Here is an 11,701-nt window from a genome sequence, read left to right on the forward strand (position 1 = left end):
ATGTGGAAGTCAGTGATCACTTTTCTTTTTTCATTTACTTATTTATTTGTTTTTTGTTGTTGTTGTTGTTGTTGTTGTTGTTGTTGTTTTGGTTTTTCGAGACAGGGTTTCTCTGTGTAGCCTTGGCCATCCTGGACTCACTTTGTAGACCAGGCTGGCCTCGAACTCACAGCGATCCGCCTGCCTCTGCCTCCCGAGTGCTGAGATTAAAGGCGTGCGCCACCGCGCCCGGCAACTTATTTATTTTTTGTTTTGTTTTTGTTGTTGTTGGGAGTTTTTTGTTGGGTTTGTTTATTTGTTTGTTTTGTTTTTTGTTTTTCGAGACAGGGTTTCTTTATGTAGCCTTGGCTGTCCTGGACTCACTTTGTAGACCAGGCTGGCCTCGAACTCACAGGGATCCACCTGCCTCTCTCTGCCTCCTGAGTGCTGGGATTAAAGGCGTGCGCCACCACCTGGCTAGTTTCTCTGGTTTTAACAGTCAAATGCAGAGGACTGGTTCATTTCAGGTCCTTCACTGCCAAACCAGGGGGTAGAGGCCAATTCAGCTTCTCCGCCGGCTCCTTGTCTGTGATGACCAGGGTATAAAGGTACCTGCTGCAGTGAACCTTGAACTCCACAGTGTCCTTATTCTTCTTGACCTTGACAGATTTGGCATCCTTCCATCGGGGTGTGAGCAGAAAGTCATTGATTTCCTCAATTTTCTGAGATGTGGCAACTGGTACTTAGCACTGGAGACTGTACCCAAAGCATTCAGAGCAGCAAGACTCTACAGGACTTTCATTACTATTACAATTATTATTATTATTATTTTGGTTTTCGAGACAGGGTTTCTCTGTGTAGCCTTGACTGTCCTGGATTCACTTTGTAGACTAAGCTGACCTCAAACTCACAGAGATCCACCTGCCTCTCTCTGCCTTTTGAGTGCTGGGATTACAGGTGTGAGCCACTATGCCCAGCTCTCCACAGGGATCTTGAGTCCAGCATGGTGGAAACACACAAGCAAAGAGTTTAAGAAGCACAGGCGATGGGCTGGAGAGATGGCTCAGAGGTTAAGAGCACTGCCCGTTCTTCCTAGAGGTCCTGAGTTCAATTCTCAGAAAACACATGGTGGCTCACAACCATCTGTGATGTGATCTGATGCCCTCTTCTGGCCTGCAGATATGCATGCATGCAGAATACTGTATACATAATAAATAAGTACATCTTAAAAAAAAAAAAAGAAGGGGGCTGGAGAGATGGCTCAGAGGGTAGGAACACTACCTGCTCTTCCAAAGGTCCTGGGTTCAAGTCCCAGCAACCACATGATGGCTCATAACCATCTATAATGAGACCTGGTTCCCTATTCTGGCCTGCAGGTGCACATGCGGGCAAAACACTGTATACTTAATAAATAAATCTTAAAAAAAAGAAGAAGAAGAAGAAGAAGCACAGGTAAGAAGACACCTCTGGGAGCTACTCCATGGATCTTGCCTTTTATTCTGAGGGCAATGAGGAGCCTGGGAGGGCCCTGAGGAGGGGGACCCAGGCCTCAGGTGGGTGTGGTGCAGTGGCTAGACTGGAGAAGCCTGGCGTTCTTTCTAGGACGGTAGAAATGATGATAGCCTGGGGTAATTGACGACACTGGGTACAGAGTCAGAAATGAGGTGGGGCAGGACTGAAGCTGGTCTTCCCAGAGTCTGGCTCCAGGTGCTGTGGCTTCTGATGCTGTTCTTCTCCAAAGGGACTTTCTAAGTTGATACTTTATAGAGTTAAGGGGGCTTGAAAGACATTCAAGTCAGCCTTTAATCCCAACAATGGAGAGGCGGAGGCAGGCAGATCTCTGAGTTCGAGGCCAGCCTGGTCTACAGAGTGAGTTCCAGGACAGCCAGGGCTACACAGGGAAACCCTGTCTTGAGAAACAAAAACCAACAACACAGAACAAACAAGTCAAGATACCATAGAGATGAACTATTAGCCTTGGGATATTTTTGTTTTGGTTTGGTTTTTATTGTTGTTGGTTTTGGTTTTTGTATCTTTTTCTTTCTTTTTTTTTTTTTTTTTTTTTTTTTTTTGGTTTTTTGAGACAGGGTTTCTCTGTGTAGCCTTGACTGTCCTGGACTCACTCTGTAGACCAGGCTGGCCTCGAACTCACAGCGATCCGCCTGCCTCTGCCTCCCGAGTGCTGGGATTAAAGGCATGCGCCACCACGCCCGGCTTTTCTTTCTTTTTTGTTTGTTTTGTTCTGGTTTGTTTTTTTGTTTTTGTTGTTTTTTGTTTTTTGAGACAGGGTTTCTTTATGTAGCCTTGACTGTCCTGGACTCACTTTGTAGGCCAGGTTGACCACGAACTCACAAAGGTCCACCTGCCTCTGCCTCCCAAGTGCTGCGATTTAAGGGATGCGCCACCACTGCCCAGCTGGCCTAGAGGTTCTCATTGAGCAACTGCCAGAACTAAGATGACAATAAGATTCTACTTGTGGGCTGACAAGAGATTAAAAATGCAAATAAAATCCACAGTAAAACAAAACAAAACAAAACCCAGTGAATTGCTTCTTCATGCCCACTGAGGTAGCTGTCAGTATTTTAAAAATGTGTTTATAGGGGCTGGAAAGATGGCTCAGCAGTTAGGAGCACTGGCTGGTCTTCCAGAGGACCCAAGTTCAATTCCTAGCAACCCCCCCCCCCCACATGGCTCACAACTGTGTTAGTCCAGCTGCAGGGGATCGAATACCGTCACACCTATGCACATAAAATAAAATTTTATTTTAAAAAATTTTTTTAAATAAAATTTTAAAATGTATTTATAGGGATGAGAAAAGTTGGTGCCTTTGCCCATTGCCAGGATAGGAGTGTAAAGTGGCACAGTCGCTATGCAAAATGAAACAGCAGTTCCTCAATACATTAAAAATAGAACTGTCATATGATCCAGTAATTCCACATTGGATGCATGCCCACAAGCCCTGAAAACCAAGGACTCAGACAGACGTGCGTACCCACATTCACCATTCACGCAGTATTCTCAACGGCCAGGAAGGAGGAATAATCCTGTCCACAGAGGAGAGGGTAAACCAGAGCTTACCTCAGCCCTGAAAAGCCTCAAAAGGGAAGGAAATTCCAATATAAGCTACCATAGCACCGCAGTGAGGGCATATTATCCCAAATGAAGTTAGCCACTCTTGGGATACTGTGTAAACCTGCTTGTCTGAGATATTAGCAGGCAGGAGGTACAAGTCTGTAATTCCAGTAGTTAGGTAGACATGAGTGGATTTAAAGTTTGAGTCTAGTCTGAGCTTCATGGAGAGACCTTGATTTAAACAAAACAAAACAAAACAAAAACCAGTTCCTTGGGCCAGGTGGTGGTGGTGCATGCCTTTGATTCCAGCACTCAGGAGGCAGAGACAGGTGGATCTCTGAATCTGAGGCCAGCCTGATCTACACAGTGAGTTCCAGGACAGCCAGGGCTACACAGAGAAGCCCTATCTCAAGATGCAAAATTAATAAATAAATAAAGCAAACAAAAATAAAGATACTACTGCTTTTTTTGTTTGTTTGTTTTTGTTTTTATAGACAGGGTTTCTAAACTGTGTAGCCTTGGCTGCCCTAGACTCACTTTGCAGACCAGGCTCACCTCGAACTCACATCGATCTGCCTGCCTCTGCCTCCTGAGTGCTGGGATTAAAGGTAGACAAGTCTTCTACAGCCCAGGCTGGCCTCTGATTTGCTACGTAGCCGAGGCTAATCTGAAATGCTGAGATTATAAGCATGTATTAATTACCACGCCTCCTGTGTGCGGCCGTGGGCATCAAGCCTAGGGCTTCCTAAGCACTCTGTTTACCTAGCCAAGTACTTCCTACGCTCCCATCGATATGAAACACAGCAATATGAACATATTTAATGCCAGTGAATGTATATTTAAAAATAGTTCAAATGAGTCAAGCTTGATGGCACAGGCTTTTAATTCCAGCTCTTGGGGAGACACAGGCAGGCAGACCCCTATGAGCTTGAAGCCAGCCTGGTCTACATAGTGATTTCCAGGACAGCCAGGAGTATATTAAAGAGACCTGTATAAAGAAAACAAAAAACAAGCCAGGCAGTGGTGGTGCACGCCTTTAATCCCAGGACTTGGGAGGCAGAGGCAGATGGATTTCTGTGAGTTCAAGGCCACCCTGGTCTATAAAGCAAGTCCAGGACAGTACTTAGTTATTAAAAGCAGGAGTGAAGGAAAGGACTCTGGCCAGCTGGGGCATGCATGACAAACCTGGCTCTGGCTGGCCTTTCCCTTCTCCCTCGTTCCCTCTGCCTTGCTAAAAACCATTAGATGACATTCCTAAAGCTAGCCACCGAGGTCCATTCCCTTATTTGGCCACTTCCTCCTCCTGAGGCTGACTACCGAGGTCTGGTTATCAAAGCATGGAAGCCCAGCAATCAAAAGGCCCCCTTTGGATCACCTAATTCACATGCCCATTAAAATTAAACACCTCATCCTAACACAGGGTTTCCACTTTACCCATATAAACTGTCATTTGCCTATGGGCCCACATCAATCTGTGCCTCTCTACCCAGAGGCCTCTGTCCTTCCCTGGGTTTCCTGCCCCACTCCCACCCCTCCCCTTCTCCCTCCTGCTCTGTCTCCTGTCTTTACCCCTGTCCTCTGTCCCTCTGGGGCAAAGAAATGTCCTTTGTGCTGAGAACTTAGTCTTTTTTTTTTTTTTTTTTTTTTTTTTTTGAGACAGGGTTTCTCTGTGTAGCCTTGGCAATCCCGTACTTATTTTGTAGGCCAGGCTGGCCTCGAACTCACAGAGATCCACCTCTCTCTGCCTCTCAAGTGCTGGGATTAAGGCCACCACACCCAGCCTGAGAATTTAGTCTTGGAGTGTCTTGAGCTGACTCAAGGGTTCCCCACAAGAAGGTTCAGAGGTTAAAGGTTATTGCTGCCTATAATGTGAGTTAAAACCCAACCTGGTCTACGAGAGAAGCTGTTTGAAACGAAAAACAAAGCAACCTTATGTATTTGTGTAACCTTGTTTAATAAAAAACAAAATAGTTCAAATTAACTGAGTATGGTGGCTCATACCTGTAACCTGAGAAATTAGGAGGCAGAGGCAGGTGGATTGTAAGTTTGAGGCTAGTCTGGTCTACAAGGTGAGCCCAGGACAGTCAAGGCTACACAGAGAAACTCCATCTTGAAAAAAACAAAACAACAACAACAACAATAAAAGGGGTGGTGGTGGAATAAAATGGTAAGATTAATGCCATGCACTTCCCCCCCCCATTTGCACTGCTAGAAGTGGTGGTACCCAGGGCCTCATGCTAGAAATACTCTACAGCTAATCTATATCCTAGCTGGACAACTTTTTTTTTTTTTTTTGATGTCTATGTAGTTCAAGCTGGCCTTGAACTCACAATCCTGCCTCAAATTCCCGAGTGCTGGGATTACAAGCATGAACTACTGTAGCAAAGAACATAACTAATTTGGGAAATAGATGTGAGTGCAACACATCTGTAAACTTGACACATGAGAAAACGCAGTGGCACATGTGGGAGACAGAGATAGAAAGATTGTCAAGTCCCACTTCAACTTGGGCTACATAGTTAGATTCTGTCTCAAATGAAACAACCAAGAGCTTGAGATGCAGCTCAGTTGTAGAACATTTTTGTTTGTTTGTTTGGTTCGGCTTTTCAAGAGACAGGGTTTCTCTGTGTAGCCCTGGCTGTCCTGGAACTCACTCTATAGACCAGGCTGGCTGCAAACTCAGAGATCAGCCTGCCTCTGCCTCTGGAGCGCTGGGATTAAAAGTGTTTGCCATCACTGCCCAATTTGAAGTGTAGAACATTTGTCAAGTGTTCACAGGACCCTGGGGAAACCCCTAGCTTTGCATAAGCAAAAACAAATCTCGGGGTCAGAGAAATGGCTTTGTGGAAAGCACCACTTGCTGTCAGGTCAGACTACTTGAGTTCAGTTCCTGGGGCACACGTGGCAGCAGGACAGCACTGGCTCCAGAAAGCTATGACCTCCAGACAAAGGCCATGCTATGCTCACTCCAAAGCACACACATTTTTTAAAGTGTTTATTTCTTTTTGTTTGTTTGTTTGTTGGTTGATTTTTTGTTTGTTTGCTTGGTTTGGTTTGGTTTGGTTTTTCAAGGCAGGATTTCTCTGTGTATCCTTGGCTGTCCTGGACTCACTTTGTAGAGCAGGCTGGCCTCAAACTCACAGACACCTACCTGCCTCTGCCTCCCTAGTGCTGAGATTAAAGTCAAGACCAGATGCCTCAGTGGTTAAGAGCGCCACCTGCTCTTCCGAAGGTCCTGAGTTCAACTCCCAGCAACCACATGGTGGCTCACAACCATCTGTAATGTGATCTGATGCCCTCTTCTGCAGACAAAACACTCATATACAGCCAGGTGTGGTGGCGCAGGCCTTTAATCCCAGCACTCAGGAAGCAGAGGCAGGCGGATTGCTGTGAGTTCGAGGCCAGCTTGGTCTACAAAGTGAGTCCAGGATAGCCAAGACTACACAGAGAAACCCTGCCTCAAAAAACCAAAAATAAATAAATAAAAAATGGGGAGGGGAAGCCGGGCGTGGTGGCGCACGCCTTTAATCCCAGCACTCGGGAGGCAGAGGCAGGCGGATTGCTGTGAGTTCAAGGCCAGCCTGGTCTACAAAGTGAGTCCAGGACAGCCAAGGCTACACAGAGAAACCTTGCCTCAAAAACCCAAAAATAAATAAATAAATAATGGGGAGGGGATGTTATTTTGAGTGTGTGGTACAGCTTAGTAAGAGTGCTTCTTCACGGGCTGGAGAGATGGCCCAGCTGTTAAGAGCACTGACTGCTCTTCGAGAGGACCGGGTTCAATTCCCAACACACACACACACACACACACACACACACACACACACACACACACACACACACACACACACACACGGCAGCTCATAACTGTCTGTAACTCCAAGATCTGACACCCTCACACCACAGATATACATGCTTCTTCCCTTCGGAGCATCCAGCCGCCTGAGCATGCAGGAAGGAAGCCTAGTCAGGCGGGTGGATCCGAGGCTTCCGGTCTGGCGTCCAGGGAGAGAGAAAGCCTTTTTGAAGAAGTTCTTCAAGAATTACAGCCTTTTAGCGAAGAGCTCTCCCAGTGGAACAGCGACTCTTAGATGATATCTGTGCGCTTCATTGGGGCCGGGGCCGGCAGGGCTAAAATGCTGGTGGTGCTTTATTTACATGGACGGCAATTCCAGAGCTGTGGGTAGTGGGGGCCGGTGGGTATTGAGACTACCGGGCGGGGCATGCTGGCACAGAACAGGGAGGGAGCGCGCCTTACTCCTACAGATCTCAAGATTGAGATTTCCGAGATTTGGATACGTCTTCATCTTCACCTCGATCTAGCTCGTGCCAGTTTCTCTGGCGGCACAGTCCATGTGCCCCGAGTAAAAATACAAACTAGTACAAGTGTCACATAGAAATCTAGGGTCAAAACATATTAACGCTTACCCCTCATGCTGTCCCTGTTTACTCTGAAGTGACTGTTTAGCCTCAGGAACGCCTGTTGTCATGGGGGTGAAAACACGTTAGGTGAACTCAGAGAGCTCTGGTGAGTCCGAACTACCACGGTATTACTTTGAAAGCACGAGTGGCAGGCTGGGGAGATGGCTCAGCAGGTACACCTGAGTTGCTCCTCCCCACTACAGGCATGGCAGTGCTCACCAGTTACTCCAGCACAGAGAGGTGGGGAGGCAGAGACTATAGAGCCTTCTGCCTAGCCAGTCTAGCTAAAGGTAAGCTCCACATTCAGTGAAAGAGACCCAGATCCCAGAGTTGACTTCTGTCCTTCATACCTGCACACACAATCTATTGTACGCATGTGTAACAGATAGAAACACACACACACACACACACACACACACATTTCTAGTGCCATTTAGAACTCAGAACAATAAAATACTTTTTCAGATAGAAGTGGTTCTATCATTTTATTTCTTTCCTTTTTGAGACAGTCCCATGTAGCCTAGACTGGCTATGTAGCCAAGGATGACCTTGAACTTCCGATCCCCTTCCCTCCACCTCCTGAATGTTAGGATTGCAGGTGTGTGTGCCAGAGTCATTTTATGTGCTGTTTGGGGATGCTTTATACCCAAATGCAAGGCTTTATGTATATTAGACAAACAATATACCAACTGAACTACATCCGTAGGATTTAGAAAAGTATTTTAAAACTGCCATTGCGGCCCAGGCATGGTGACACACACCTGTAATCTCAGCACTCAGGAGGCAGAGGCAGGTGGATTGCTGTGAGTTGGAGGCCTATGTCATCTACACAGCGAGTCCAGGACAGCCAAGGCTATATGGAGAAACCCTGTCTTGAAAAAAAGAACCAAAAAATTTTTATTTTTATTTTTTTAATGTACCTTAGTTTAAGGATGGCTTAACTCCATCAAAAGCCCCAACTGCAGGTGAAGAAACAGAGGCTGACAATTAAGGCACTAGTCTAAAATATCCTGGCAAAAAGCTGGGTGGCCATACAGGCGGTGGTGGCGCATGCCTTTAATCCCAGCATTTGGGAGGCAGAGGTAGGCGTATCGCTGTGAGTCTACAAAGCCAGACAGCAAAGGCTACACGGTGGCCTCCGAGTCGGCCACTATCAATTCTTCCATCTGTACATCCTTATTTGACCACCAGGGGGAGCCAGATGTCCGTTCATAGGGAAGCCGGGGTACCCAGCCAACGGGTTACAGTGACTGTTCTTTTGAGAAAGGCTCAGGGGGCCGAGTGGTAGGGCACATCTAGCGAGCCTGGGGAGTTTTGGTACAGAAAGGGTGTGTAGGGGCTGGGGGGAGGTGTTGTAAGAGTTCAGGAACGTTGGCGGCTGGAGGCGGAGCCAAGAGCACTTTGTGGCCGAGCCTTGTCTGGCCCTGTTGTGGAAAAGGAGGGTTCTATAAAGGGGCGGACCCCTGCCTCCACCTCCCATCTCCTCGGGAGAAGCTCAGGGCCTGGAATAGACCGGACATTCCTAAGTTTTCTGGCAAGGAAACCAGGAATTCAGACCTCGAGCCAGCCTCCTTTCAGGTCCTGCCAGTTCATTCGAAGCGGCCCTTGCCTCAGGACTTCCCGGAAAAGGCCAGCTGTGCCAGGGGATGGATCCACCCGCGGGTTCCTGAGGCTGCTGCCTCTAGGATGTCCTGGCTGTGGGGTTCCCTCTCTCTGGCTATGGACTAGACCCATCTCTGGAGCACAGGTCCCGTACAGTAACTGGCTCTCCGTGGGATACATGTGTGTGCGTCTAAGCCCTTTTCCACAGCTCCTTCTTCATGAAAGTCATTTGTGGGGCTGGACCTGGGAGTTGACAAGCGTCATTAATCCCTCTGTTACTGCTGCTCCACTGTCACTCTTTCTCCAATACCTTTTCCAGGTGACAGTCCCTGGTTATGTCTCCTACCTGGTGGAGCGGTCTGTCCAGCAGCTTCCCGGGGTTTCCTTTTGTCATTTGTGTGTGCTGCGGGCACACACACGGGGAGGCAAGAGGCAGCTGTGTGGAGCCTGCACTTTTTCCTTGCACCTTTGCGTGGATTCCGAGGAGCGAAGTCATCAAGATTGCAGAGCTAGTGGTTCTCCAATGAGTCATCGTGCTGTTTCCCCCCCCCCGCCCCCCCGGGGGTTTTGTTTATTACCTCTTTGGTTCTTTGAGACAGAATCTAAGCAGCCAAGGCTGGCCTCAAGTTCATGCATGATTCCTCTGGCTGCCCAGTGCTGGGACTGTGGGATCATGGGTACAGACCACCACACAGGGCTGCCAGGGTGCTTGCAATGATCAGACTCCTGTTTGGCGGATTTCCGAATGGGCTGGCCCTTCCTATCTCTGAACCTTTTAAGGATCATCTACGCTGGCCACGCTCACTACAGGGCCTCTCTTTGCATGGTTTCTTCTACCGGGAACCTCATACTTTGTCCTAGGAATTCTGCGGGCTCTGGGCTCCAGCACTTTCTCAGGGATGCTGTGCCTCATCTCCCTGACTAGGTCAGATCCCTTACTCATTTCCCTAATGCCACATACTTAGCTGCTTACAGGTCGTCAGGGCTGTAATTATGTATTTGTTTGTAACAGGCTTTCCTTATTAATAGACTTCTATTAAGGTAAGGACTACATCAGGTTTTGCCTACTTAAAAACAATCTCTAGGTCAGGTGAGGTGACTTGGTGGGTAAAGTGCTGAGGTCCAAACTTGGGGGGGATCTCATATTTGCAAGGGCACCCTCTCCCCAGCTCTCAGTGTCATTGGTTTTTGTTGCTATTGTTTGATTGGCTGGTTTGGATTTTTGAGAGTTTCTCTGTGCCTTGGCTGTTCTTGAAATGCCTCTGCTTCCCCTGTACTAAGTACTGGGATTAAAGACATGTACTACCACTGCCAAGCGGTTTTTGTTTTTTTGAGACAAGGTCTTACTGTGTAGCACCAGTTGGCTTGAACTTCCTATGCGGACCAGGCTATCCCTGAACTCAGAGACCCACTTGCCTCTGTGTGCTAGGGATTAAAGCTGTGTACACCACACTAGTCCCGTAACCTTTCCCTCCGTTAGTTACCCACTTTCTCTTCATCTCTATCTTCTAGGCTAGGCCGTGGCATTCTTTGTCTAACCTTGGCAACACTTTTCCTGCCTTCTGATGTATAACTGACCCCTATGGATGAAATCTCTCCAGGCCTACTTAACAGCCTTCAGTGGGTCCTCAGGGTGCTGGGAATAAAACCCAAGCCCCCTGAGCACAGCCTTCCAAGACCATGCCTGTGTGGTTCCCCTCATGGCAAGCTTCATGTTAAGGATCTTGTCTTTTTTTTTTTAATAATTTATTTTTATTTTATGTGCATTGGTGTTTTGCCTTCACGTATGTCTGTGTGAGGATGTCAGATCTTGGAGTTAAAGACAGTTGTGAGCTACCATGTGGGTGCCGGAAATTGAACCCAGGTCCTTTGGAAGAGCAGTCACTGCTCTTAACCGCTGAGCCATCTCTCCAGCCCCACGATCTTGTCTTATTCAGCCAATACCAAGTGCCTGTACTGCTGGGGAGTGGGCAGTGCTCCACCAGAAAACCCCAGACGCTGCCCGTCATATTCGTCCTCAGCCTTATGGATAAGGGCACACAGCTGTTCCCATAGAGCACTTGCCTTGCCTAGAAAGCGCATCTTTCTTCTTTCTACCTTCCCAACCTTGTCAACACTCAGCAGGTCCCAGGGGGAAAGCCACCTGGCTTACTAGCCTGCTCACTCCTGGGTCATGCTGTGCTCTTTCATGGCACTTATCACACACTTCCCTCTCACATTTGTTTGTGTGGCTAATGTCCACTTTCCCTTTCAGGAAGCCCGGCAGCTCCTGGGCCTGGCTTCTGCTTACCACTGTATCCCCCTGGCGCTTAGCAGGTGCTCCACAATTAATTGACTGAGCAAATGAGTAAATGCCTTCCCAAGAGTGCTCAGATGCTTCTTTTCAGGGAGATGTTGAGGCCTCTGCCTCAGCTGGGGATGGTGGTGGGCGAGTGGGAAGGGAGGGAGCTGGGAAGGAACTTCCACTGTGGCCTGGAATGGCTCGGCTCAGCTCACCCCTTCCTGCCCTCCCCAGCCATGTCATGCCTGTGACCTGCACCTTGCATCATGTCCACCTCCCAGTGCCTTGTAGCTACTTGCTGGAGCACTGTTCACGGTCCCCACCAGGCCAGCTCCTGCAGGCTCC

General features: G+C 48.0%; 1 protein-coding gene across 1 annotated transcript; it reads right to left on the bottom strand.

Annotated features, from left to right (window-relative positions):
• Positions 1–497: 497 nt before the first annotated feature.
• On the bottom strand, positions 498–11,157 carry LOC127211964 (60S ribosomal protein L38-like). Its single transcript, XM_051172052.1, has 2 exons — positions 11,020–11,157; positions 498–701 (listed from the first exon to the last, which is right to left on the bottom strand). Exons 1-2 carry the CDS (start codon positions 11,155–11,157, stop codon positions 498–500), a joined length of 342 nt encoding a protein of 113 aa, XP_051028009.1.
• Positions 11,158–11,701: the final 544 nt, after the last annotated feature.

The sequence above is a fragment of the Acomys russatus genome, chromosome 29 (genome assembly GCF_903995435.1).
Source record: "Acomys russatus chromosome 29, mAcoRus1.1, whole genome shotgun sequence".
NCBI lineage: Eukaryota > Metazoa > Chordata > Mammalia > Rodentia > Muridae > Acomys > Acomys russatus.

Excerpts from the sequence above, each read along its gene's own strand:
- LOC127211964 (XM_051172052.1), bottom strand. The coding sequence starts at position 11,157 with ATGCGCTTTCTAGGCAAGGCAAGTGCTCTATGGGAACAGCTGTGTGCC. Across the intron at positions 702-11,019 it reads CCCAGCAGTACAGGCACTTG|AAAATTGAGGAAATCAATGA; the intron begins GTATTGGCTGAA and ends GCCACATCTCAG.